General features: G+C 42.8%; 1 protein-coding gene across 4 annotated transcripts; it reads left to right on the top strand.

Annotated features, from left to right (window-relative positions):
- Positions 1–1,519: 1,519 nt before the first annotated feature.
- Positions 1,520–25,749, top strand: ETV7 (ETS variant transcription factor 7). 4 transcript variants are annotated; one of them, XM_069073554.1, is made up of 9 exons: positions 1,520–1,833; positions 3,214–3,333; positions 4,449–4,573; positions 10,278–10,442; positions 14,273–14,398; positions 17,814–18,044; positions 22,162–22,304; positions 24,923–25,023; positions 25,155–25,749. In XM_069073554.1, the coding sequence occupies exons 3-9, from the start codon at positions 4,525–4,527 to the stop codon at positions 25,270–25,272; spliced, it is 933 nt and encodes a 310-aa protein (XP_068929655.1). In that variant the 5' UTR covers positions 1,520–1,833; positions 3,214–3,333; positions 4,449–4,524; the 3' UTR covers positions 25,273–25,749. The 4 variants fall into 4 exon arrangements, with proteins under 4 accessions (XP_068929655.1, XP_068929656.1, XP_068929657.1 ...); XM_069073555.1 differs by lacking the exon at positions 3,214–3,333; XM_069073556.1 differs by lacking the exon at positions 14,273–14,398.
- Positions 25,750–26,472: the final 723 nt, after the last annotated feature.

Genomic DNA, 26,472 nt, shown 5'->3' with positions numbered 1-26,472 from the left:
CTTTGCATAACTGATCCCTAGGCATGAAATGTACTTATCACAGAATTTCAGAGCTACAAGGTACCTTAGTGGCCATCTAGTCCAATTCATACTGAAACAAGGCACCCCCACTTCAACATACTCAGAGAATGGTCATCTAGTTGCTGTTTGAATGACTCCACTAGGAACCTACAACCTATGAAACCTGCCTTTTCCTCTCTTGGATAGCTCTCTTTTCCAGGCCAGACTTCTCAGTTCCTTTGATGGATGCTCATATGGACTTTGAAGCCTTTCCTCATTCTGGTTGCCTTCCTCTGGGTGCTCTCCAGTTTATCAGTGTCCTTTCTAAAATGTGTTACTCAGATCATGCTACTCTAGAAGTGGTCTGAACAAGAATTACTACTTTGTCATCTATGGCTCTCAGAATCCCTATCCTCCTTCAAGGTTCTTTCAAGATGTCTTTCTTGATCTTTCCTCCTGTGTCTTTCTCTCTTAAATTATCTTGTTCCTGGCAGCTAGGTGACTTAGTGAATAGAGCACTGATCCTGGAGTCAGGAGGACCTGAGTTCATAATCTGGCCTCAGACACTTGACATACTTACTAGCTGTGTGACCTTGGGCAAGTCACTTAATCCCAATTGCCTTGCCAAAAACAAAACAAAACAAAAATTATCTTTTTCTATAACAAGAGTTCTTAGGACCCCCAAGAGATCCTTGAATAGATTTTCAGGGAGTCTGTGAATTATATCACAAATTTGTCTTTTTAACATTTTAATAACCATTTCAATATAATTGATTTCCTTCGTAATCCTATCCATTCATTTTATGCATTTAAAAACATTATTCTGTGTGACTTTGGGCAAGTCACTTAACCCCAATTGCCCTCCAAAAAGCAAAAATTAAAAAAAAAACATTATTGTGAAAAGGGGTCCATACACTTCATTAGATTGTCAATGTGGTCCGTGACACAAAAAGTTCAAATCCAAAAAGGCTAAACACTCCTTATCTATAGCAATCTACATACATAGTATCTCACCAATAATAGGTGCAAGATTTTTGAGGGTCAAGACTATTTTATTTTTGTCTTTGTATGTATAGCGCCTTGTGCATTCAATTCACCGCAACCGGCATGTAGTAGGTACTTTAAAAAGTCCAATTGAATTGAATATATTGCAAGGGGTTCCTTTGTAAACGCCCAAATTCTAGTGTCAAGATGCCCGTTCTTGCTTCCCCTAACAGTGTCCTTCTACATTAGTTAATTAAACAAGCATTTCTTGAGTGCCTACTATGCGCCAGGCAGCGTACTTAACAAGATGGTCAAGGCAGCCTCTAGCCACAGGTTTTCTGGAAACCGTCAGATTAAAGATCTCGTCAAGCGGTTTCCCAGTCCGGCAGCACCTCGGACAGGCGCTTCAGGATGATGAAGGCGAGAGAGTGCGCCACCGACTCCCGGTGTGAACAGCGCCTGACGGAACTAGGACGCAGGAGCAAATGTGGAGCTCTGGGGGAGGGCATCTGGACTTGTCCCAGTCTCCTGTCCTCCGCCTCTAAGGGGGAAGGGGGAAGGGGGGGGGGGGGACGGCGGGGGAGTGGAAGCCCAGATCCTGCTCTTTCGTTTTCGTTTCCCGGAAGGACAGAGACTGCCGGAACCCATTACCGCTCCGGGATTGCGAGCTCCAGAGTCCCTAGGGCTTGAAAATAGTTTTCCTACTCGCGCCCATCTTTCTTTTCCTGGTCCGGAATAAGGGTTTGGGTGGAAGTAGGGCTAGGAAGCGAAGACCAAGGTTACCCCGCAGCAGGAGCCAGTTCAGCCCTCAAGAAAGACGGACTTCCTCTCCACTTGTATGTAGTGCAGGTAAGAGCCCTGATTCTTGACCTAAAGAAGGCTTAGTTCCTCCCGATTTTCCTAAATCCCTTCCCCACTCCACAGGAAACGATTCTCTCCCCAGCTCTCTCTCCATAGAACTCACACTCATTTTTTCAGATTCCTTTTCTTCCATTCCCAGAGTTATGCTTCACTCACCAACATGTGTAATGTATAGATTTGGATTTGAACCTTAATTCTACTACTTACTACCTTTGTAATCTCTCTTCTCCAGACTTCAGTTTTCACATCTGCAAAATGAATTGTTTGGACTAGATCATCTCTAACATTCTGTCCTAGCTCTGAAGTCTATCGTATTATCAAGTTTCTATTAATTCCTGTTTCCACACATTGTCTCCCCACTGCCTGTATTGCCTCTCCCACCCTACCATCCACAGTCCCTATTCAATTCCCTAGTGCGTTTGCTTCTTCACATTTTCTACTCCAGTCAGTTCCCACATACTTCCCCCCATCGTTTCAGTACCCTTAAATTCTTCAATCCACTGAACTCACTGGAGCTCACAGTCAGCATTCATCCTCACCCCTCAATCATATTTTCCCCCCACCGAAGATCTCACAACCTTTACAGAGAATCCTCACCACCAATACCTTTCTTTAGGGTCTTAGTTCCTACCAGCACTTCTGAGGTTCCTGGGCTCACATTTCCCTTGCAGTTAAGCAGCCTTGGAATTCCCCTTTCTTTAGGCACTTCTTACTTGGCAGAAATTTGGAGGGGGCAAACACTGGATGCATTCGTGGGATCCAAGAACAGGTGGAGTGCTGGCCTACAGCCAGCTGTGGAAGGTAGACGAGATTGGGGGGGGGGGGGGAGAGAGAGAATACTCCCATTTCAAAGTGAGAGACAAGTAATAACAGTGGTGGGTGAGACTGATGATCAAAACCACAACTGAAAGGCTTGAATGAGAAATGGAAACTTGATAGGAACTGAAACTGAGCCTTAAATTAATTTCTGTTGTCTCTTCTGCCAAACTTCATACAATACTGAAGGCTTGGGTTCAAGGCCTATCTCTGACATGTTGGCTGTGTGACCTTGAGCAAATCACTCAATCTCTATGCTTTTGACAACTCTCCAAGGCTTAATAAGTTAATAAGTTGTGGAGGGAGTTTCCTTACCTGGCAGTTACCTGGGAACTCATTCAAAATGGCACTAAACTTCTGTCTTTGACCAATGAAATTACAGGTTCAGTCCTTATCCTTATCCTCTCTACCAGCCTACTTTGTTGCCATCACTTCCAGAATCTTTTTGTACAAACACTCAGGAGATGAATGCAAAAATGTAGAAGATCCTTGTTTTGTTTTGTTTTGCATTTTAACCTAAAACTGCTTTCACTTTTCCTTTTCTTGAATTAGCTATCTGTTGCTGGCAAGGAGCCTCAAGTGACCTTCTAAGAACATGATCTGATACTGAGCCCCTTTATCTGTACCAAAATAGAGTAGAAAGAAAACTGCATCTGGATACTGAGGAAGGAGGTTTGAATGCTGGCCCTGCTATTTCCTATCCCTGGGACTTTAGACAAGTCATTATTCCTCGGAGCCTCAGTTTCTTTAACTGTCAAAAGAAAGAAAGGGCCAGACTAGTGTCAAACTAGTGTCTTAACCTTTTTTGGGTGTCATGGGTACTTCTGACTTTAGTGAAGCCTATGGGTCCCTTCTCAGAATAATGTTTTTAAATGCATAAAATTCATGGGATTACAAAGGAAACCAATTACATTGAAATATAGGTATCAATGCACATATGTAGCCTATATCAGATTGCTTGCCATCTTGGGGACACAGGAGAGGAGGACGGGAGGTCAGGAGAAAAATTTGGAGCTCAAATCTTTCCAAAAATCAATGTTGAAAATTGTCTTTACATGTAATTGGAAAGGATAAAATACTATTAAATAAAAAATAAGTATATATATATATATATATATATAAAATCATAGACCCCAGATTAAGAAGCCCCTGATGAAATGATCTCCAAAGTCGTTCCCTGTTCTAGAGTCCATAATTCTTATTATTTTAGTGGATAGGTCACCTCTTAGGGTTAAACTGATTTTAAAATGCTATAAATGGGGCAGCTAGATGGTGCAGTGAATAGAGCACCGGCCCTGGAGTCAGGAGGACCTGAGTCCAAATCCGGCCTCAGACACTTAACACTTACTAGATGTGTGACCTTGGGCAAGTCACTTAACCCCAAATGCCTTGCCTTCCCCTCCCCCCCCCAAAAAAGACAAAAAATGCTATAAATGGAGACACCACTTTGAGGTGGGGGGGAGGAGGAACCAGAGTAAAGGTCTTTTTATCCTGGCTGCCCTTTCTTCATGTACTGTTAAAAGGGTTTTAAAAGCATGTCAGTGGGAAATACTGTGGGAAAAACCATATTTTCAGGCCCTAAGATTTTATGCATTAGAAATGAATTTATATCTAGGAATCCTCTGGTGAGGCTTGTTATAGTATGTACTAGCAAGTTTAGATTAAATAAAAATAAAGTAGCTATTTTTCTTTAAAAAAAACTTAATAGGTTAGACTAGTAGAAAAAGTCTACATTCTTTTGAGCCAGTTAATGATGATCTGTCTTGTTCTGTTTCATTTCTGTCTAGGAAGGAGAGTTCTTCCATCCCTGTGTCAACAGCACCACCCCCAGCCACTCAGTTCCAAGCCAGATGTGAGGCTAAAATGCAACTTATCCATGAGCAGGAGATCTGCAAGTTGCCGGGCAGACTCAGTGAGTAGATGAGAGATCAATACTGAATTTTTTCCTTTCAAAGACAAAGACCTGAATGCATTTGGCTCTCTCCAACATAGACCCACCAGCCTTTATCCCTGGTTTGCACTATCTGCCCTCATTTTATTTAGCTTTTCTTTGGAGATGAAGTCAGAGCAGGTAAATTAGAAATCTTTCTGTTGAGGGATTTGACTGCCTATGATGTATAAACCTGGCATGATACATGGACAGTAGGTACTTTCTTCCTTTGTATAGGGAGAGAATGGAATTGTCCCTCCCAGCCCTAACATTCCATGAGACTATGAAAACCAAACAGGGGAAAATCACCTAATACAAGTTTTTGCTGGAAGGGATCTTTGAGGGTCAATTAGTCCAACCCTTCTCATTTTAGAGAAGAGTAAATTGAGCTGTGATCTCATGCTATATGTTCATTGCTCCTTCTACCATGCCAATGCAACCACAAGGAGAATACAAAAAAAAAAACTCCTTACACTGAAGGATCCTTACATTGAGAAAGCCCTAACCATTTTCTGAGGCCTGCCTATGTCAGGAGAGTCAGTTTGAGGCAGTGAACAGCACGTTGCATTTGGAAACAGGTTTCAAATCCTGGCTTTTCCTCTAAGTAATGGCATTTATATAAAGTTTTAAAGTTTGCAAAGTGCTTTACAAATATTATCTCATTTGATTTTCCTAAAGTACAGGTCTGATCATATCACTCCCTCCCACCATTTGATAAACTCTAGTGACCCCCTATCACCTCCAGGATCAAATATGCAACCCCTGCTCTTCAAAGTCCTTTATAACCTGGTTCCCTCCCACCTTTCCAGCCATTTTATATCTTATTCCTGGGGCCCCTACCTCCCAGTCCCCCACTCTGCTCTCCAGTGTCACTGGTCAACAAAAGATACTCCATATCCCAACTCTGAGGATTTTAACTGGCTGTTTCCTATGTTTGGAATTCTCTACTTCCTTATCTCCATCTCCTAGATTCCCTAGCTTTTTTTTTTTCAAATCCTGGCCAAAACCACTACAAAACTTCTACAAGATGCCTGTCCTCATTCCGCTTAAAGCTAGTGCCTTCCCTTTGTTCAGCACTTCCAATTTATTCTGTATATAGCTTATTTACATATAGTTTGAATTGGATTCAAAAATACTCCTTCAGAACAGGGACTATTTTTGCCTTTCCTTGTATCTCCAGTGCCTAGCACATAGTAGGTGCTTAATAAATGCTTGTTGATTGATTGATCTTCATAACAGCCCTGGAAAGTAGATGCTGTTATCAATCCCATTTGATAGATTAAGAAATGGAGGCAGGGATGCTAATATACTGTGAACTAACTGATCCAACCATTTGGAGAACATTCTGGAATTATGCTCAAAGAGTTATAAAACTGTATACCCTTTGGATGCAGCAATACCACCATTAGGTCTGTTTACCAAGGTGATCAGGGAAAAAGGAAAAGAACCCATATGTTCTAAAATATTTATAGCAGCTCTCCTTGTGGTGGCAAAGAACTGGAAATAAAGCAGGTGACCATCAACTAGGGAACGACTGTGATTATTGTGATGGAATACTGCTGCGCTATAAAAATGGTGAACAGGTTGATTAGACAAAAATATAGAAAGATTTACATGAAATAATGCAGAATAAAATGAGTAGAACCAAGAAAATGTTGTATATGGTAACAGTATTATTCAAAGAATAACTAAGCTATTTTGAGTAATATGAACATTCAAATCAGCTGTGAAGGACTTGCCTCCAGAGGAAGAACAGATATACAAAGTATGTTCTGTATGCTTCCCCTTATATATCTATGGAGCAACTAGGTGGCACAGTGGGGAGAGTGCCTTGCCTGAAATCAGGAAGACTCATCGTCAAATCTGACCTCAGACACCAGGCTGTGTGACCCTGGGCAAGTCACTTCACTCTGTTTGCCTCAGCTCCTCATTTGTAGAATAAGCTAGAGAAGGAAATGGCAAACCCCTCCAATATCTTTGCCAAGAAAATCCCAAATGGGGTCAGGAAGAGCTGGACATGACTGAAAAGACTGAACAACAACATATATCTATATTGAATATTAGCTGTCTCTAATTCAGAGGTGGGAGAGAGAGAGATGAGTTGGAGTCCAAAATGTAACAAAAAAGAAAGAGGGGAAGAGAGAGACAGAGAGGGAAGGAAGGAAAGAAGGAAGGAGGGAAGGAAAGAAGGAAGGAAAGAAGGAAGGAGGGAAGGAAAGAAGGAAGGAGAGAGGGTGGAAGGAGGAAGGAAGGGGGAAGAGAGGGAAGGGAGGAGGAAGGAAGGAAAGAAAGAAGGAAGAGAAATGGAGGCAAACTTCCCTGGGGTTACATAACAAGTTAGTGAGTTAAGACTGAGCTCAGGTCTTCCTGACTCCAGGCCCACTCCACCCACTGTACCACCTAGTTGCCAATGTGACCTTTCAGCAAAGTTATTTCATTTCTCTGGCCCTCACTTCCCTTCCTCTATGAGAGGGGTGGAATTAACCTCTCAGATCCTGTCCAGCTTAAAGTCCTATTATAGTAAGCTGGCATGTCAAGCTTTATGCGTTGTGAACATTTAAACCCTTAACATGAAGAATTTCAGCTTGCTTTCCCTGATGTAAACATTTTCTGACCTCAAAGGTCATGTAGCTTAACATCCTATACAATGCAGAAGGATCGTTCTTGAGTTTATGCTCACTTATTGCTTCCAGGAATGGGGAACTCATTGCCCAGCTAGTTCCATTACTGGACAGTGATGGATATGGTAGGCAGAGTGCCCTATTTTACACCAGATTGGAATTGCTAAAATGCTCCTCACATCATCTGAGGAATCATGACACATACTCATTGAGATGCTTCTGAAAGTACCTTTTGATGTTGTGGTTTGGTAATTTTTCTGTGACCTGATTTGGGGTTTTCTTGGCAAAGATACTGGAGTGGTTTGCCATTTCCTTCTCCAGTTTATTTTATAGCTAAGCAAACTGAGGCAAACAGAGTAAAGTGACTTGCCCAGGGTCTCTTAGCTAGGAAGTGTATGAGGTTGGATTTGAACTCAGGAAGGTGAGTCTTCCTGACTCCAGCCCAGGGACTCTATCCTTTGCACCACCTAGCTGCCCCCTGAAAATACCTTAGTTGTATCCTGTGGTAAATATTTAACTATCTCAAAAGATGAAGTAAAGATAATATCTAATTTTCATATTCTTGACAAGAATAAAATGCTGCTGACATTTGGGAAGGTGGAATTCTCATGGCATCTCAGAAATGGTTGGATCTATCTCTGAACAGGAATTCTTGCAGAACTGAACCATGTCCCTGACAAGTGGTCATCTAATTTCCTCCTGGAAGCTGTGAACTCCAGGGACTGCACAGCCTTCCGAAGCATTGCCCTCTTGGGCAGCTTGAATGTTATGAAGATTTTTGAGCTGAAAAGTACAGCATTTTAAAGTCACAACCTCTCAGAGATATAGCCCAGACCTTATTAATCACCTAGCCTACCTTCCCACTCAGTGCAGGAATCTCCTTTTTGTATGATATCTCTGAATACATCACACAATAGGGAATTAATTTATAGAATTCGTTCTTCCTGTTCTATCCTCCCCACGTCTCATACCAGGTCATAAGAACACAGATTCCAACTTGGAAGGAAGGCTTTTAGAGGTTATCTGTGCCAACACCTTCATTTTACAGTTGAGCAAACTGAGCCCCAGGGAGGTTAAGTGACTTGCCCAAAGTCACAGAGAGAGCAACTGTCAAATTCCTGTGAAGACTTATTTGGAGGGAGGGAGAAAACTGAACTCTTTTCTCCATAATCTTTGTTTTATCCATCTTTCTTCCTCATCCTTCCCTCTCCCTCCTTCTCTTCTCCTTCCTCCTCTTCTTTCTCCTCCTTCTCTTCTTCTCCTTTCTTTCTGGGTCTCCCTGTCTCACCTAGGCTGGAAGTACAGCAGCCCTTCTCACTAATGATAGACAGAAGAGTTTTGATTTATTCTGTTTCTGACCTGGGCCAATTTAGAAACCTCCCTGGGTGGTCTGTTTTTCCTCCCCACCGTGTGGCTTGCCATATTGGTGCCTGCCTTGGTGCGGGCATTCCAGCAGCTTAGCCCTTTGCAGTTCAGAACTCCTGAACTGCAGTGCCGCACTAGCCTTTACCTCCACCACCTGGCAGCCCTTGCTTTCTAATAATGAGGATTTGACTGAATTATGTTTTTACTTTCCCAGTAAGAAACTGAGTAAACAAGAGCAACAAAACCAGAGTTATCTGCTTTTCTGATTCATAACCAAGCGGGGCTCGAATGTTATTCCTCTTTCTGCCCCCCTTCTCTCCCACTTCCTCTGTCTCCCTCTTCATTTGCCCTACAGCATTGCACAATCATGTGGCCAGGGAGAAAAAATTAAGTGCTCTTAAGACATTATTTATAGTCTCCAGGGTTATGGCCTGCTGAAAGGGGGCGGACCAAGGCAGAAACACATGACCCAGTGACAGAGCTGGCTACATACAACACCCACATCTTCATCTCCTTATTTTGTATCAATACATTCCCATTTCTGTTTCCCTCTTTGGAAAATAAGGGAAGTCTGGGATATGGGAAATGAAGACAAGGGAAAAATCCTTTTCCTTTGGAGCCACTAGTCCCTGTTTCTGAAACAGAACCAGTGGAGTCATATTAATAGTTGGGATTTACATAGTGTTCAAAGGTGGACAAAGCACTTGATAGTCTGTCAATCAACAAACATTTTGTACTTGAGGTGAGATTTGAACACAGCTCTTTCTGACTTGGTGTTATCTACAACATGTGAAGTGTGTGGTGTTTAGTAATTGTCCTTCGTTGCAGAGAAAAAAGGAGGTCCTTGTTCAGTTGTGATTTCTAGGTCAGCTGGGTCCAAGTAGTCCAGTTTGGATGGCAGAGACAGTATGTGGAAGGAACAGTATGAAGTTCTCAGAGAATCTCTTCTATGGTTCTTTGAAGGATAAAGTGTTCCTAAAGGGAAGAAGCTCCAGGAAGCTCACAAAATGCTAAATGACAACAACTCCTGTTTCGCAAAGTATTTAGAGAGTTGCTTAGGGCCTAAGCGGCCCAGCGTTTTACTCAGGGTAACACAGCCAGCATGGGTCAAAAGCAGGATCTGAACCCTCGAAGGAGAAAGGAAAGAAGGCAGTCCTGAGGTGAGCTTCACAGAGGGGCTTAAGGGATCAAGGAAGGGTGGCCCACCAACTTCTGCCAAGAGAGCTGGTTCTGTCCTTTGAGGCTACCTAATGACTGACCTTCTTAAACCCCTTCCCTCCCCTTCTCCAGGACTTCCCTGTCCTAATAGCATCTTCAGTCCAAAGTCACTTGAGTGACAGCTTGGTACCATATAAATAATGTTGGCTTTGGAATCAGAGGACTCCTAAGTTTGAGTTGGGTTCAAGATGACCTTTGAGGTCTCTTCTAGCTCTGGATTGTGAAACTGACTCCTGGCTCTGACAGGAAGTTATCTGGGCAGGAAATCTTCGTGTGGTTTTTCCATCTAAACTTCCTAAGACCTGCCTCTGTCACGTACTCCTTGTGTGACCTTAAGCAAGTTCTCTGGGCCTCCGCTTTGCCCTTTGTATAAAGTGAAGAGATTGGATTGGACAGGCCCTAAGGTCCCTTTGCAGTTCTGTGATCTCACACTCAGGACATCAGTGGTTCCCATTCTGATCTGTGTTTGTGGTTGGTTACAGGAATTCAGCCTTCACTGTGGAGTAAGGAGGATGTGATTCACTGGCTAAGATGGGCTGAACAGGAATACTCCCTCCCACAGACGTTGGAGCACAAGTTTGAAATGAATGGGAAGGCCCTCTGCATTCTGACCAAGGATGACTTCAGATACCGAGCCCCTGGGTCAGGTCAGCAGATGTAACAGACTTTAGTCAAAAAGGCGATGGCCAGGGTGGGCACAAGATGGATGTGGTCAGTTGTCTCGGGCAGGAAGGATGTCAGGGAAAGAAACCTACATGTGGTTTTTCTATTTGACCTTCTCTTGCTCACGTCTCAGCTGAGGTTTCTCTCTGCTCCACATTTGGCCCTTGGGCAGGAAAACGGGGCTGTCATTCAGGGCTGGGTCTTTGGCAAAAATGTGCCCTTTCTCCTACTCAGTGGTACCACTCTTTCTTATTCCTTTTCTAGTTTTCTGACACCACCCCCGCCCTTTTCCCACAAACACACATATATACTTAGTGCTTCCATGCTCCCCATCCTCAGGAAAAGATCTGATAAATTCCTTTACAATTATAAATGACTTATAACCCTGAAGCCCACTCCCTAGGATTCGTCATATTAAAATGGATTAAGTCAAAGTTTCCTAACCTGGCATCCAGGAACTAGAACTTTTTATATTTTAGTAACTACTTAAAATAATTGGTTTCCTCAGTGTTTGGTTTTATACTTTTAAAAACTCATGAGAATAAATCCACAGGCCTCACTTAACTGTCATAGGGATCCAGGACACAAAAAAAGGTCAAGAATCCCTGCCTTAAAGCCAAAGGAAAAGATTTGGAGGTAGAAGACCTGGATTCGAATCCTGGTTTTGTCACTTTGTGACCTTGGGTAAGTCAATTTCTCAGAGGCCTCAGTTTCCTCATGTGTAAAATGAAGGATTAGATTAGAAGTCTTCTCCAGCACTAGAACTATGTTCTCATGATCTCTAATGAGGAAGCTGTAAGCATCAGTGGCTAGGTAAGGGAGGTATTTAGGGATCAGAAACTCCTGAAATCACACTCTGTTGACCAAAGGTATGAAACACAGCTGGGTCGCTGCCACGTGACAGACGCTACCCCCAGTGCTACTACCCAAACCAGATTAAAATGTCATTGGGAGACATTTAACAAAATAAATAAAAATACACTAGAACGTAGATAATGTTAATATGTGTTTTTCTACATCACTGTGGTCCCTGCAGCGATCCTTATGTAGGATATAGCGGCCCCATCTCTACTTGAGCTGCTGCTGCCCACAAATGTCTGCTCTGTCTAATCCAAAGACTGCTTTTGGTCTCAGCTGGCACTTAGACACACTGCACATTCACTCTTCTCTCTTCATAAATGCATTATATTTCTCAGGTTTCCTTGGTTTTTTTTAAGCCTATAATTACAAGAGTCAAAGAGGAAAGTTTCGAAAATTTTCCATTTCCTCCTCTTCCTCACCCCCTCAGTTCCTATTACAGAGTTTCCCAAATTAGTATCCTTAATAGGACTGCTAGAATGTTTGATACCCTCCATGAGGGGTTGGAGGGCAGGATCTTCCTTCCCTTTGAAGGGTCTGTTCTCACCCTACAGTTTTTAGGTGAGTTCCCTTTTCCTGTGAAGTTTTAGTTCCTTGTTGTCTTTCACCCCTGGCATGGTTATAGCTTCAAGAAGGTGGAGGGTAGAGAGCTATCAGGAGATGGGTCTATGGACTTCCCACAGGGCAGAGGACATCCTAAAAGATGAGAGATACTGCTGCTTTTTGAGGGAAAAATGTAAGAGGTGACCAAGACTTGTCCTGTATCTGATTTGGTTAATTTCATAGGGTTTTGGACTAGAAGGGAATTTATAGAGATTATAGGATCACATATATAGTAAGCATCAGAAGCAGGATTTGAATCCAGGCCCTCCAATTCTGTAGCCAGTATTCTTCCCCACCCCTACCCCCCAGCCTCCCATTCATTTTTTTTTTTGGAGGGGGGAAGGTAAGGCAATTTAGAGTTAAATGACTTGCCCAGGGTCACACAGCTGGTAAGTGTCAAGTGTCTGAGGATGAATTTGAACTCAGGTCTTCCTGACTCCAGGGTCACCTAGCTGCCCCTCTAAAACCATCATTTTAATGATGATGAGGAAACTGGAACCCAGAAAAGGAAAAAGATTTGCCACTAGTAATTAGTGAGTCAGTATTCAAACCAAGGTCCTCTGATGCCAAAGTCAGTCTTCTTTTCACTATACCACTGGCTTTTGTTCTTCCCATCCCCTCAAGGGCTTCAGTCACCATCCTCTGGCTGCCTAGATTCTTCCCCCCTCCTCACCCCCTGCCAGGCCGCATGGTATATAGTAAGGACTAGGTGTTAGGGTTCTAGACTCAGCTATGTCACTGAATCACTGTGTGACTCAGGCAGATTGCTTTCCATCCCTGGGCCTTTGTTTCTTAATTTGGACGCTGAGAGGTTGGACAAAATGTTCCCTATAGTTTGAGCCCAGTGTTACATGGCCAGGATGAGTCAGAGACAAGATTTGAACTCAGGTCTCCGTGCCTCGGAGGCAGGCTCTCTGTTCACCACTTGCTGTTCAGTGCAAGTGTTTTTCTCTCTATTTTAAAGTCTGGAGATCCCTTCCAGCTCTGACATTCCATGAATCAAGAGCCAATCTCCAATGGACCTAGAAGCCAAGAACCTTTCCTTTCCCCACCTCTGCCATATACCAGAACAAAACAGCCCAATGAAAATTACCCACTTAGCTCCTCTGAGTTCTGTCTACTCGGATCCCTGCTAGGTGACAAGGATTTATGTGATCAGATGCTTAAAATAAAGGTCATGACTGGCAAATATTCAAGGCCTCCCTTGACAAATCGTGGCCCCGCAGGCAAATATTTACCTGTAGAATGAGGAGGTTGGACCAGGTGACCTTTAAAGTTTTTCCCTATGATCATTCTCACATTACATTTGCTTTTTAACATCAGTTTTTGAGCCTCAAGCAAAAAGTGTAATTCAAGCACTTTGGGCACTTTTGGAGGGACCTATGGGGAAAAGCCTTGGAGGCAAGAGACCTTTTCGGCCTTCCCCTGACCCTTTAATTATACCATAGAGGAAGTTAGCTGCTGGCCTTAGGTAGGGCTGACAGGCAAGAGATTCAATCTAATTCAACAATTATATATTGGATACTTCTACTGAGGATAGAGAAGGAATTTTCCAGGTCCTTGAACAGTTATTTCTTGTTCTTTGAAAGCAGAGACCTTGCCCAGAGCAAATCTCTGTAAGTCCCATGAGACTGGGGAATCATAGGATCATAGGTTTAACGCTTGAAGAAGGGCCTTAGAGGCCTTTTAGTTCAATGCCTTCCTTTTACAGGTAAGGAAACTGAGGAACAAATTTGTCCAGGGTCACACTGCTAGTCAGTGTTCAAGGCAGGATTTGAACTCGGGCTTCCTAACTCCAAGCCTAGTATTCTATACACTGTCGCCTATCTGCTTGGGAGTGCTTGGTCTATGTCTGATGATGTGGAGGCCTGATGCCAGGACAAAGTGACCTAATTTCATCCAGCAAACACTTATTGAATACCTGTTATGGGCAGAGCATTGTGCTAAGCAGTGGTGGTGGAAATGGTATTTAAATCATACACAGTGACTTCCCTAGAAAAGCTTACAGTCCAGTAGCAAGGATAGTACAGGTACAAGGCAGAATATCAAAGGCTAGATTAAAAGTGTCCTTAAGGGAATGAAGAGGGCTTCCTTCTAGCTGGGATGGATTCAAAAAGGCTTCATGGAGAAAATGGTGCTGGAACCGAGTGGTGAAGGAGAAGAAAGATCTCCACAGGGAGTCCATCGGGGGACTCGGGGCAGGCTGTTCTTCATGTGAATGAGTGAAAGGGACACGTTGCCCTTAGCTTTGCTCCAGGGTGACCCCTGCAGAGCCTGAAGATGCACACTTTGCCCCCTTCTCAGTGAGATTCAGAGAGCCTTGGTCAACACCCTCTCTCTCCCTTGCTGCCAGGTGATGTCTTGTATGAGCTGCTTCAGTATATTAAGACCCAGAGGAGAGCCCTGGTCTGCGGACCCCTCTTCAGCACACCACTCAGGCCTATGATTCCCTTCCAACAACATCTCTGTCCTCTGGAAGGTGAGGTGGTCTTCTCCTCTGCTTTTTGTAACCATCCAGAAAACCTTCCCATCCTCACTCCCAAATCTTAGGGCAGCGCCAGCCACAGACGAGATTATCCTGTGGGCAGCTGTGAGAATTTGGGGCAAGTCACCTCCCCCTCTAGGCTCGTTTCCCTATCTGTAACAACAACAATACGGCAGGTAGGCGGTCTGGTGGAGAGAGGCACGGGACTTGGAATCTGGAAAATTCGTTTTCATGAGTTCGAATCTGGCCTCAGACACTTACTAGCTGTGTCACCCTGGGCAAGTCACGTAAACTTTTGTGCCTCGGTTTCCCCATCTGTAAAATGAGCTAGGGAAGGAAATGGCAAACCACTCCAGTATCTTTGCCAAGAAAACCCCAAATGGGGTCACAAAGAGTTACAAAATAACAATAATAATTAGCATTTAGATAGTGCTTTGAGGTTTGCAAAGTGCTTCACATGTTACCTCATTAATCCTAATAGTAAGCCTGGGAAGTAGATGCTTTATTATTTCTGTTTTACAGATGGGGAAACTGAGACTGAAAAAAGGTTAAGGGATTTACCCAGTCACACAACTAGGTGGTGCCTGAGGCAGATTTAAAACTAGAGTGTAATACTCTATCCACTGTCCCACATAGTTGCCATCTGTTAAGTGGGGGTGTGAGGGTGGGAGTGGGGAACTAGATCAGGGGTGTGCTGATAAAGATTTAACAACCAGCTTTTGATGAAGGGAAAGGTTATTATTCAACATATTTTAAAGTTTAATATGCATTATTAACATTTTATCTATCTCTTTCTTAAGTCTGGGCAATCAACAAAATGATAAATCAAACCCTGATTTGTAATGATTTCTGAGGTAGAAATGCTCACGGTGAAAATTTAACAATTGACTCTTCCAGCACTCCCTTGGAGTAGATGATCTCCGAACTCAATTTTAGTCTTGGTGAATCCTGTGATACAAAGATTCCGTGATCCCACAATTCAGAGTTTGTCTTTACTGACCTCCTTCTCCCTCCTTTTCAATGCCCAGTTCTGCCCTCCGCTCTGCTTGCTGAGTCCCCACTGTTCTCATACTGTTCTAGATCTAGGATTCTACCCAGTGATGTGCTCATGGTCAGAGCCTGACTTAGCTGTAATTCTGTCTGGGGGCAGATTCAATGGCCAGTGGACGGTGGAGTGGTGCAAAAGATAGTCAGTTTGGGAGAGGGGCCCAAGGTCATTGTCACTTGCAGAGTGGAGTGGCCTAAGAGTCATTTGCTGAGGCATTAAGGAGAAAGTACCATCGCCACCATGTTGGCAGACTGGGGTGCCTGGCTTCATTATGGTCCTGCTGGAGCTGTGGGTTATCCCCAATCCTGCCTCCCAAGTAACTTCCATATCCTATGACTCCTTCTAAGCCAGGGATGATAGTAGAATAGATGAATTCATTGGTGTTTATAGACTATCTCTCCTGGGTAACGTGATACATCACTGAGGCTCCTTTAAGAGACTCCTGAAGAAATTCATACTAATAATGCCTTCCCTGAAATGGGCATTTCAAGTAAGTTGAGGGACTATTGAGAAGACTGTTTGGGGCAGACAGGTCCTTCCTGGCCCCTTTCAGACCAGACCCTGAGAAAGAGGAGACCCTGATGCTCTTTTTTTTTTCAAAGATTTGTCCTGAGGGGAAGCCAGGTGGCTCAGCGAGTAAGAGCACCGGCCCCAGTGTCAGGATGACCTGGAGATTGAATCCCGGGCTCAGACACTCAGCACCACACCCAGAAATAACTGGCTATGTAACCTTGAGCAAGTTACTTAACCCTAATTGCTTAAAAAAAAAAAAAGATTTGTCCTGCTCTAGCATAGTACCTAGAACCAGGGCTGATGGAGGGAGAGGAGGCAAAGAGGTCAGTACGATGCAATTGTTGTGTGTATTCATATATGTGTATACGTGTGCACACACATATAGACACACATGTGCAGGTGTATGTATATGGGTGCACATGTGTATAAATGTACACACATACATGTGTCTATCGTGTATATACTAATGTATACATATATACTTCTATATTTCATTTCTTAGTGGTATTATTTGTTGATCGCTCTCTGATACCAATTATAAATTCAGCGAAGACAATAACAATACAAAAATTTTGTCAGTTATTGGCCAATACAGACTCAAATCAACAAAAACACTACTAACTATATATTAAGAACAGAATACAATATACTTTAATGTGGTTCTTAACTGTATTATATATGATTAATGAACTTGTCTTATGGAGAAGTATTTCTGATTCCATTTTGCGTCTCCTGTTTGAAACATGTCAACTGTATAGTCCTACCTTATGAGCAGATACAGATTTCATGAATCAAATGCTTAAAAATGTAGCTTGTTATGAATAAAGTAGGAATTTGTAGTTCAATTTTATTTTATTATGCTAAAGTATAAGCTTAAATTTTTAGTTATTCTTTAATTCCAAAAAGTGAAGTGGCTTTCATAAAGTTTACCAAAAATGCAACTTAACCAAAATTTCCAATTCCTTAGTCTTCAGATGAATAAGGTCTCATGTTAAATTATAAAAATTTATAAAGTTGATATTCCAGTAAAGAACAAAATGCAGCAAATTATAAATATGTTGTGTTATATGAATGTTGCAATTTAGAAAAGTTGTGACTTGCCAGGTTGCATTTTGCTTGTATTTACTGCTATATAAATTATAGTAATGTGATACATTATATGTTATTTTAATTTTAAAAATATGTTCTTTAAGAATAAATATTTTCTTTTCTTTTCTATGTTTCACTTAAATACCAAACAGGGTATATTTGCTTTTGTTTTTGCATTCATCAATGCATATCCCATGTAGATTTTTAGGTAGTCCTTAACAGTTCTCTCTCCCTTCCCCTTTTGTTCCTTTTCTCTCCTCTTCTCCCCTTTGAAACTTTCCTCCTTCTCTTCCCCTCTGATCTTCCCTGTCTTCTTTTCTGCCTTCCTAGGGTGGAAGAGGGAATTTTTTTTTCACCAGGCAGCACTTCCTAGCACATAGATCGTAGGATCATAATTTAAGAGCTTGAAGGGACCTCAGAAATCATCTAGTTCAGTCTCCTCATTTTACAGGTGAGGAAACTGAGGCCTAGAGATTTAATGACTTACCCAACATCACACAGGTATGGCAGAACTGGGATTTGAACCCAGATCCTTGACTCCAAAACCCAGAATATTTTCCATTGTTCCTCATATGCCTAGAAGGCACCTCAAAATAGATAAACATTGGTTGGATTGGATAACAGATAGAAGTCAATGCTTGACAGGACTTTGTTTATACGTGCCCCACTTGTCACTCCAGATAGGGTGGAAAGAGTTTCTCTGGAGAAAAGTTCTGGAAGCTAAGGAAAAAAAAAAAAAACAGTTCCATTTCCTTGCAGAAGGGAGCAGCCTCTTAAAACCTACGTCTCAAGGGGTTCTCCTGGCACCCCTGCAGAAGGAGGTATCCAGCAACACCTTTGGCCCACTGGATCCTGCCTCTCTGCCAAGGGGAGCTTTCTTCCGAGAAGAGCCGCTCAATCTCTCCCACACATCAGATGTCAGCTATAGGGCAGAGGTCATTTGTTCCTTTCATAGAACAAAGCAAGACTCTATTGATGGAAAACTTGGAGGTGAGTAGAAGGGACCCTGGCCTCTGTATGGAAAGAAAAGATGTCATTGACTGAATAGTGTATTTATAGAAAAAAAGTATTTTAAAAATTGATTTCATTTATTGATAAATTTTACTATACATTCAGTAATTTTAACATTTAATTGTATAAAGAGTAATTACTATTGGGAGAAGAGGTTTCTCTAGTTCATTAAACATTACTTACTTAAAACCAGGCATGGGGTGGGGTGGGGTGAGGCGATCAAGCTTATTAATTAAATGGGAACAATATTATAATTTTATTAAGGATGAAGAAAATATCCAACATATGCTTGGATTTCTCTAGAACTCAGGTTAAGATTAAAATAAGAGGAGTCAAGTGACCGGTGAGGGAATGAGTGGGTGACTTCACCCATCTGTTTACTTTTCTATGACTGCACCATTTAGATTCGATTCAATAAATATTTATTAAGTGCCTACTATGTTCCAGGCACTGTGCAGAGCAAGTTCTAGGGTTACAGAAAGAAGCAAAAGATAGTCCCTGCCCTCGAGGAACTTGCAATCAAATGGGGAAGACAAACATGCAAACAAATTTATACAAAGCAAGCTTATACAAGAAAAATAGGAAATAATTAAAGAGAGAAAAGGTACTGGAGTTAAGAGGGGTTGAGGAACACTTCCTGAGCAGGTGGGATTTTAGTTGGGACTGAAAGGAAGCCAAGGAGGTCAGTAGCTGGAGCAGAGGAAGGAGAGCATTCCAGGCATGGGGACAACCAGAGAGAGCAGAAAGAGGAAGTGAAACGACCAAGGAGGCCTTGATGTCACTTGGTGTCACTGAATCGTAGAGTATGTACTGGGGAACAAGTCAGAAGAAGACTGGAAAGGTAGGAAGGGACTAGGTTATGAAGGGCTTTGAGTGCTCAATGGAGCATTTTGCATTTGCTTCTGGAGGCAATGATCAGAAGTGCATGTGGGGAAAATCACCTTAATGACTTGAATGGAGAATAGATTGGAGTGGAGAGAGATTAGAGGCAGGCAGATGCACCAACAGGTGATTGTAGTAGTCAAGGTAGGAGGCAATGGGGGGTCTGCATGAGGGTGGTAGTAGTGTCAGAGGAGAGCAGTGTATTGAAGGGATGCTGCAAAACAAACCTTGTCAGCAGCTTGGATATAGGGGGTAAGAGATGGTGAGGAATCCAGGCTGTGAGTCTGAGGGACGGGGAGGATGGTGCTACCCTCTACAGTAACAGGGATATTTTGTATGTATTGAGTTTAACATTTCTACTGGACATTCTATTTGAGATGTCTGAAAGATGGTTGGAGCTACAAGATTGGAGGTCAGCATAGAAATTGGGGCAAGATAGGTAGACTGGAGAACCATCAGCACAGAGAGGGAGCTTATGGGATCACCAAATAAGATAGTATAGAGGGAGAAAAGAAGAAGGTTCAGGACAGAGTCACGAGGGACTAACCTGTGGTTCGAGGGCATGATATGGAGGAGGATCCAGCAAAGAAGACAGAGAAGGAGTGGTCGGATAAGTAGAAGGAAAACCAAGAGAGAATGGTATCTCAAAAACTTAGAAGAGAGTATCAGGAAGGACAGAGGGATCAACAATGTCAATGGTTACAGAGAGGTCAAGGAGAATAAAGATAGAGGAAAAAAGCCCATAGGACTTGGCAACTGAGAGATCATTAGTCACTTTGGAGAGAGAAGTTTTGATGGAATGATAAGGTTGGAATCCAGACTGTAAGGGGTTAAGAAGAGAGTAAGAGGAGAGACAGTGCAGGCATTTATTGTAGATGGCTTTTTTTGAGGAGTTTAGCTAGAGAGGGCAGAAGAGATATAGGAAGGTAGCAGGGGTGAGAGGATCAAATGAGTATTTTTTTCAGGATGGTGATATTTATAAGCAATAGAAAATGAGCCAGTAAAGAAGGAAAAATTGAAAAGAAGTGGAAATAGTGAGGATGGAAGAGGGGGCAGAGACAAGGGTGGAATGGAATCACTTAAACAAGTAGAGGAGTTAGCCTTGGAAAGGAGTGAGGTCACTTCATCATGCGTAACAGAAGTGAAGGAAGAGAGAGTCTGGCTGATGAGAGATGAAGAAGAGAGGTGAAAAGGGAGTTCACAGAAATGGCCTTAATTATTTTCTGTAAAATATGACATAAGGTTCTCTGCTGAGAGGTAGGGGCAGGAGAAACTGTGGGAGGTTTCAGGAGGAATGGAAAGGTTTAGAAGAACCACTGTGGAGAGTGGGATAGTGAGTTGATAATGGGGGTATAATAGGATTGCCTAGCAGCAGTGAGGGCCCACTTGAGGTTATGTAACATGAATTTGTAGTGGACCCAGTCAGAACCTTGTCTGATCCTTCTTGTTCAGCAACATATTTGTAAGCAAGAAGCCTGATGAATGGTGGGAATGATCCAAGTCTTGGCTGAATATAATGAGTGATATGATAAGGGGGCTAGGGATTCAAGAGAGGACAGTGTAGAGTTGAATTAGCTTACCAAGAGAAACTGAGGAAAAGAAGAGAGTGGCTGGTGCAGGGGAAATGGCCTGGGAAGGACGTCCCTTGAGGGGTCAAGGGATTAAAGGTCATGGTGAGGATGAAGAGCAGGGATATGTAAGGGAAGGCAGAGGGAAAGGTGAAATGACAATAGATTATGATCAGATAAGGTGATTTCAGAATTCTCCAACATGGAGGTGGTACATTTGTGGGTGATGACAATACCAAGGGTATGACCATCTTTGTGTGTGGCTGAGATAGAGTGGATCATGGAAGGTGACCAGGGTGAAGAGCTGAGAAGTTGGGGTATTTGAGGGAGAATATGTACGTCAAAGTCTTCTAATATGAGGGCAGGAGTAGGGGAGAAGAGAAAAATTGTAAGTCAGGTATCAAATTCATTGAGGAAGGAAGGAGAGTGATCTGGGAGTCTGTAAACAACAGGTGCCAGGATTTTGATTGGATGGTAGGTGTAGAGGATGGAGTGACACAGAAGGCAGTCCAACAAAGGATGTAGTTGCCTTGGGAGAGGGACCCCATGTTTCCTGGAGAGTACAACCTAATTTATATACCTTGCTGAAACACAAATTGGGACTTAGTGAGTGGAGAAGCGTAGTCTGAAGGTAAGACCTCGGGCTGAATTAATTTCTTGTCTTATCTTGGCTTCTGGGTACACCACGTGGTTGTAATACAGCATCAGACTGATGCAGAGAGAGTCCCCCAAATCTCTCTAGACTGAAGCCCACTTTTCTCACCAGGTAATTATCTGTTGCCAAAGACAATTTGGATGCTAACCAAATACTAAGACTGGTCACCCTGAATGTTCATTAAAAAAAAGTCTTGCCTGAACAATGAGAGACTAAATGAACAATGAGAGAGCTAGCTAAACAACTAGCTGAGCAGTTGATCGCTGACTTGAGGGACAATTGGTTTTCAGGGGAGGATGCTTGGAGCCAACTCTTGGGAGCCGATTGTTAAATTTTCAATGTGACTGTTACCTCAAAATTGACAACTGCTACTATGAGTCAGGTCTCAATGCATTGTTTTGCTGATGATCTTTCTAGACATAAGAAAGTGATGGAGAAGATGATAACAGATTAAACTTTTACAATGTATCATGCATACATTTCTTTTTTTCCAGAGAGTTTGTTGCTAAAAATTTACCAGCACACCCTTGACCAACTGACTAATTCATAGGTTGACTAATTGACTTGATTGGCTAACTGATCACCTGGTAATTAATTTGAGTATATGACTGGCCAACTGACTCCCTGAGCAACTGATAGACCGATTGGTTGACTTGAGTGGCTGACCGACAGGCTGATGACCAGACTGACCAATGCACAAACTCTCTGCCTGCCAGACAGATTGATTGGCCAGCTAACAAACTAATCAACCCTATCAGCTGATGAGCTAAGGGATCGTCTCTCTATGCATGTGCCACCTAGCTGCCCGATGATCAAATTAGAGGATATTTGCTAAGTGCCTAGTATATAGTAGGTACTTAATAAATGCTCACCTGCTCTGCAGCCTGCCTTCCCCATCACCACTTGCAAATTTTACTTAGAAAAGCCCTTTCTGGATGGCATCTTTACATCCTACTACATCACACTTGTGTTGTCCTCTGATCTGCCACAGACTGTCGCTTGTTATGGGACTATGTGTATCAACTGCTCTCTGACAGCAGGTATGAATCTTACATCAAGTGGGAAGACAAGGACTCCAAGGTCTTCCGGGTGGTCGATCCAAATGGACTTGCCAGGCTCTGGGGGAATCACAAGGTGTGTGTGGGCTCCGGAGGTTTTCCTTTTGGGGATGGTGGTTGGGCTGGAAGCGGGGAGACTGGGACCCCAGCAACTAGGTCCATGTGGTGAATGTTTGTTGGAATGAATTGAATCACTACTGGCATGACTGAGCCTTTAGAGTTTCTTCAGACTGCACTTGGTCTGAAGTTTATTAAGCCATTTCCCAGGTAGGAATACTGAGGCACAGGATGCTGAGCTCTTTTATAAACTGGGAGAATCAATGGAACTCGGATTTATACTGACCCATTCATTGTCTAGGTGGATCAATGGATAGAGTGCTGGGTCTGGAGTGAGGAAGACCTAAGTTCAAATATGACTTCAGACATTTACTAGCTGTGTGATCCTGAGCAAGTCACCTAACCTCTATTTGCCTTAATCCCAGAAGGAAATGGCAAATCACCCAAGTAAAATCCCATGGAAAGTGGGTCATGAAGAGTCAGAAATGATTGAACAACAATGACTTGTTGCTATTATTTTACCAGACCTGGGATTTCATTGGTAGGAGGAATTCCTAGTGAAGGTTTCCGTCTAGCAATGTAGATTGATACCCACTTTGCAACTTAAAATCTGAGAGAGCTTCCTGGGACACTGACAGAAGTGACTTTCCCAAGGTAATACAGTCAGTATGTGTCACAGGGAGGCCTTAAACTCAAGTCTTCCCTGATCAAAGGCTGCCTCTGTATCCACTATGCCACACTGTTTCTTGTAGTAGTAGTAGTAGTGATAGTAGTAGTACTGTCGATATTGCTACAACCACTACTAATGTGGAAGAAAACTCTGTACTCTGCATTTTAGGCATGAGCCTGCCAGAAATAACTTTAACTTTGAGTATTATAATTTAAGTACTTGCACTTAGCAAGAGAGGACCAGATGCAGACAGAGCCAGCCCATGTCCCTGGAAATCTGTCTCCAACAAAAGCCTTTTTTGGTTAACAGTGTATTAGATTCTCAAAACAACAGCCTCAGTTCCATAACGGGATAAAGCCCAGTTACAGCACTCAGGATAGATTTCACTTATTATCTTGCATCATCAAAGCAGAACTGGATTCACTTTATTTTCTGCTCTCTCTTGGAGAATGATTTTCCTGAAGTCACTCAGTCCCTCCCTTTAAGAATTCTTTGTTCCAGGGGACAAAGGTGATCTCTAGCATATTTCCATCAGCCGAAGCCATCAAAGAGACTCCTTCCATTTGATCACTACCCTTAGTCCCTTCAGCCCATGGAAAAACGCAGTGGCCCATAGCTTGTCATAGTTATTTTCAGTTATGTCTGATTCTTTGTGACCTCATTTGGGGTTTTCTTGGCAAAGATACTGGAGCGGTTTGCCATTTCCTTCTCCAGCTCATTTTACCAATGAGGAAACTAAGGCAAACAGGGTTAAGTGACTTGCCCAGGGTCACACAGCTAGGACATGTCTGAGGTCAGATTTGAACTCAGGAAGATGAGTCTTCCTGACTCCAGGCCTAGCACTGCATCCACTGTACCACCTAGCTTTCCCCAGCTGGCCTTAGCTAGATTGAGATATTTCCCTGTTTGAAGTCTGGTTACCGCCCTTAATTTATTTTCAGAAAACTTAGCTTTCATTCTTAACCTTTTACATACTCAATAATAATTATAATAATATAATTTATATGTAGCATTTTAAGTGCTTTATCTCATTTGATCCTTATAGCTTGTGAGGTAGATTCTATGACCATCCTCATTTTACAGATGAAGAAATTGAGTCTGAGAGAGGTTAAGTGACTTGTCCAGGGTCACACAGCTACTAAGTATCTGATGCAGGATTTGAATTCAGGTCTTCCTGACTCTAAGTCCTGTACTTCATTCACTGGACCACCTGAATACCCAAAAGAAAGTGATTAGGCTTTAGATGATCATAATTAAAATATAATTTCTTAATATTTATAAAAGAGGGAGAAGGTAGTTCTTTGGCCTGCATCCAAAATAATGGTACTTTACATTTGTATAGTAATTTTTTTAAGTCTTTCAAGACTACCTTTGCATGATAAGAAACATTTGTTGTTTCAAGCTGAGGCTGCAGAGGCTAGCTCTTAGAAATGCTACTGGGGCCTGCTCCCGCACAAGCCTGGGGTAGGGTTGGAGGGAGCCAGGCCTACTGACTTCACTTTCCTGTCCAATTCTAAGTTTGTGCGATTTGATTATTTATATCTTCACAACAAGCATTTGCCAGATGAAGATACTGAGGCTCAGAGAGGTTTGTGTTGAGCTAGTCCCAGAGATAGGCCTAGAACTCAGGTCCCTCTCCTGCCACATCACACTTTTATTTCAGACTGCATTTCAACCACATGCACTTTTGACCTGCCCTGTCATTGGTAGGAGGAGTTCCCAGTGAAGGTTTCCCTCTAGCAACATAGATTGACACCCACTTTGCAACTTAAAATCTTTAAAATATAAAAAGGAAATAAAACTCTCCCACCCTGCCCCTGAGAAGCAAGGAGACTTCTGGAGTAAGGCAAGCAGAGAGAACCAGATGGTGACTTCCCCAGCAGCACGAGATCTGGGCTCTTGAAGGCCCAGAATGGCTCGATGGCTTCAGGTACCATCACTTACATGGTGCCTGCTTTCTCCTCCAGAACCGGGTGAACATGACCTACGAGAAGATGTCGAGGGCTCTCCGGCATTACTACAAGCTGAACATCATCAAAAAGGAGCCAGGCCAGAAGCTTTTGTTCAGGTAAGAACAGCTCAGGTGCTGTGGGAATGAGGAAGGGAAGTGGGCCAGGGCAAGGAAGGGCCCAGGCTCGACATTTGTCCTTGACTCGGGAGGCCAGCCTCTAATTTTTTCCCCACCTTTTTAAATTCCAGATTCCTGAAAACTCCTGATGAGATTGTTCATGACAAAGCCAGCAGGTTGGAGCAGCTGGAACATCAGGATCAGGAAGGACTGGATTTTAAGGAGGAGATGTTAGAAGTCTCACCCTAAGGGACAGTTAATGGGCAAGGATGCATCTCTCTGATCTAGAAGAGATGTTTTTACCAGAGGAAGAAGATGAAGAAGAAGAAGAGGAAGGGGAGGAGGAAGAGAAAAGGGAGGAAGAGGAGGAGGAAGAGATAGAGGAGGAAGGGGAGGAGAAGGAGAGGAGGAGGAAGTTGACCACTTGGTCTTCCCTCCAAACTTGGATAAGTCAGAGATTCTGGATGAAAGGTACAGGTGAGGACCAGAGGAGGGGAAGGAAACATCCTTCAGTGCTCTTCAGAGGATTCACATACAGGACTCAAATCTGGGCTTGGATCAAGGTCAACCCAAGGCCGAAGGATGACAGAAGACAAGATGGACAGTGCCCTTGTCCCTGCCGATTCTTTTCTTAAATGCCCCTTTGGATAATTGTGCAGAATTGGGTTCTGTTTCTTTAGATGCTTTCTGACAGCAGACACATACATGTTCACAGTATGCAATCTCCCTCTGTCTTGTTTATTTCCCCACTGTTTATGCCTTCCTTCCTTCACTCAACAAACATTTTTATTAAGTGACATTTATGCTTAAGTAATGAGGTCATTTGTATGGCAATTTTGCTTTAAGGTCTGCAAGGTACTTTACCTCTGTTATTTCATTTGGTCCTTACAACAACCCTAGGAGACAGGTGCTACTATTAGACCCATTTTCCAGATGAGGAAATTGAGACTGAAAGAGGTTAAGCAACAGGCTTAGGGTCACACAGTTAGTAAATGTCTGGGGCAGGATTTGAACCCAGGTTTTTCAGACTCCAAACCCAGCACTTTCTCCACTATGCCACATAAACATAATTTAATTTAACAAGCAACTAGCTTTCAATGAGGCACAGTTACTAGCCTCAGACCCAGAAAGACATGACTTTAAATAGTGCCTCTGATACTTACTAGCTGTGTGACCCTGGGCAAGTCACTTGGCATCCCTGGTACTTTGTTTCCTCATCTGCAAAATGAGAAGATTGGACCCAATGGTCTCTAAAGTCTCTTAGCTTTAAATCCATAATCCTATGATCACCTACTTGGATGCAAGACACTGTGCTAAGCTCAGGGAATACTAAAACAAAATAGAATGTTGTGCCCCTGCCCTCACCTTCTATGGGATACAATACTCCAGCCAGGTGCTGCTGCAGATAAAACACTGGGCCTGGTGTTAGGAAGACTTAAGTTCAAATCC

Source organism: Petaurus breviceps, unplaced genomic scaffold (assembly GCF_028583685.1).
Source record: "Petaurus breviceps papuanus isolate PSGF00001 unplaced genomic scaffold, PetGlider_PUasm1.0 90865, whole genome shotgun sequence".
Lineage (NCBI taxonomy): Eukaryota > Metazoa > Chordata > Mammalia > Diprotodontia > Petauridae > Petaurus > Petaurus breviceps.
This window is presented reverse-complemented; position numbering and strand designations above follow the sequence as displayed.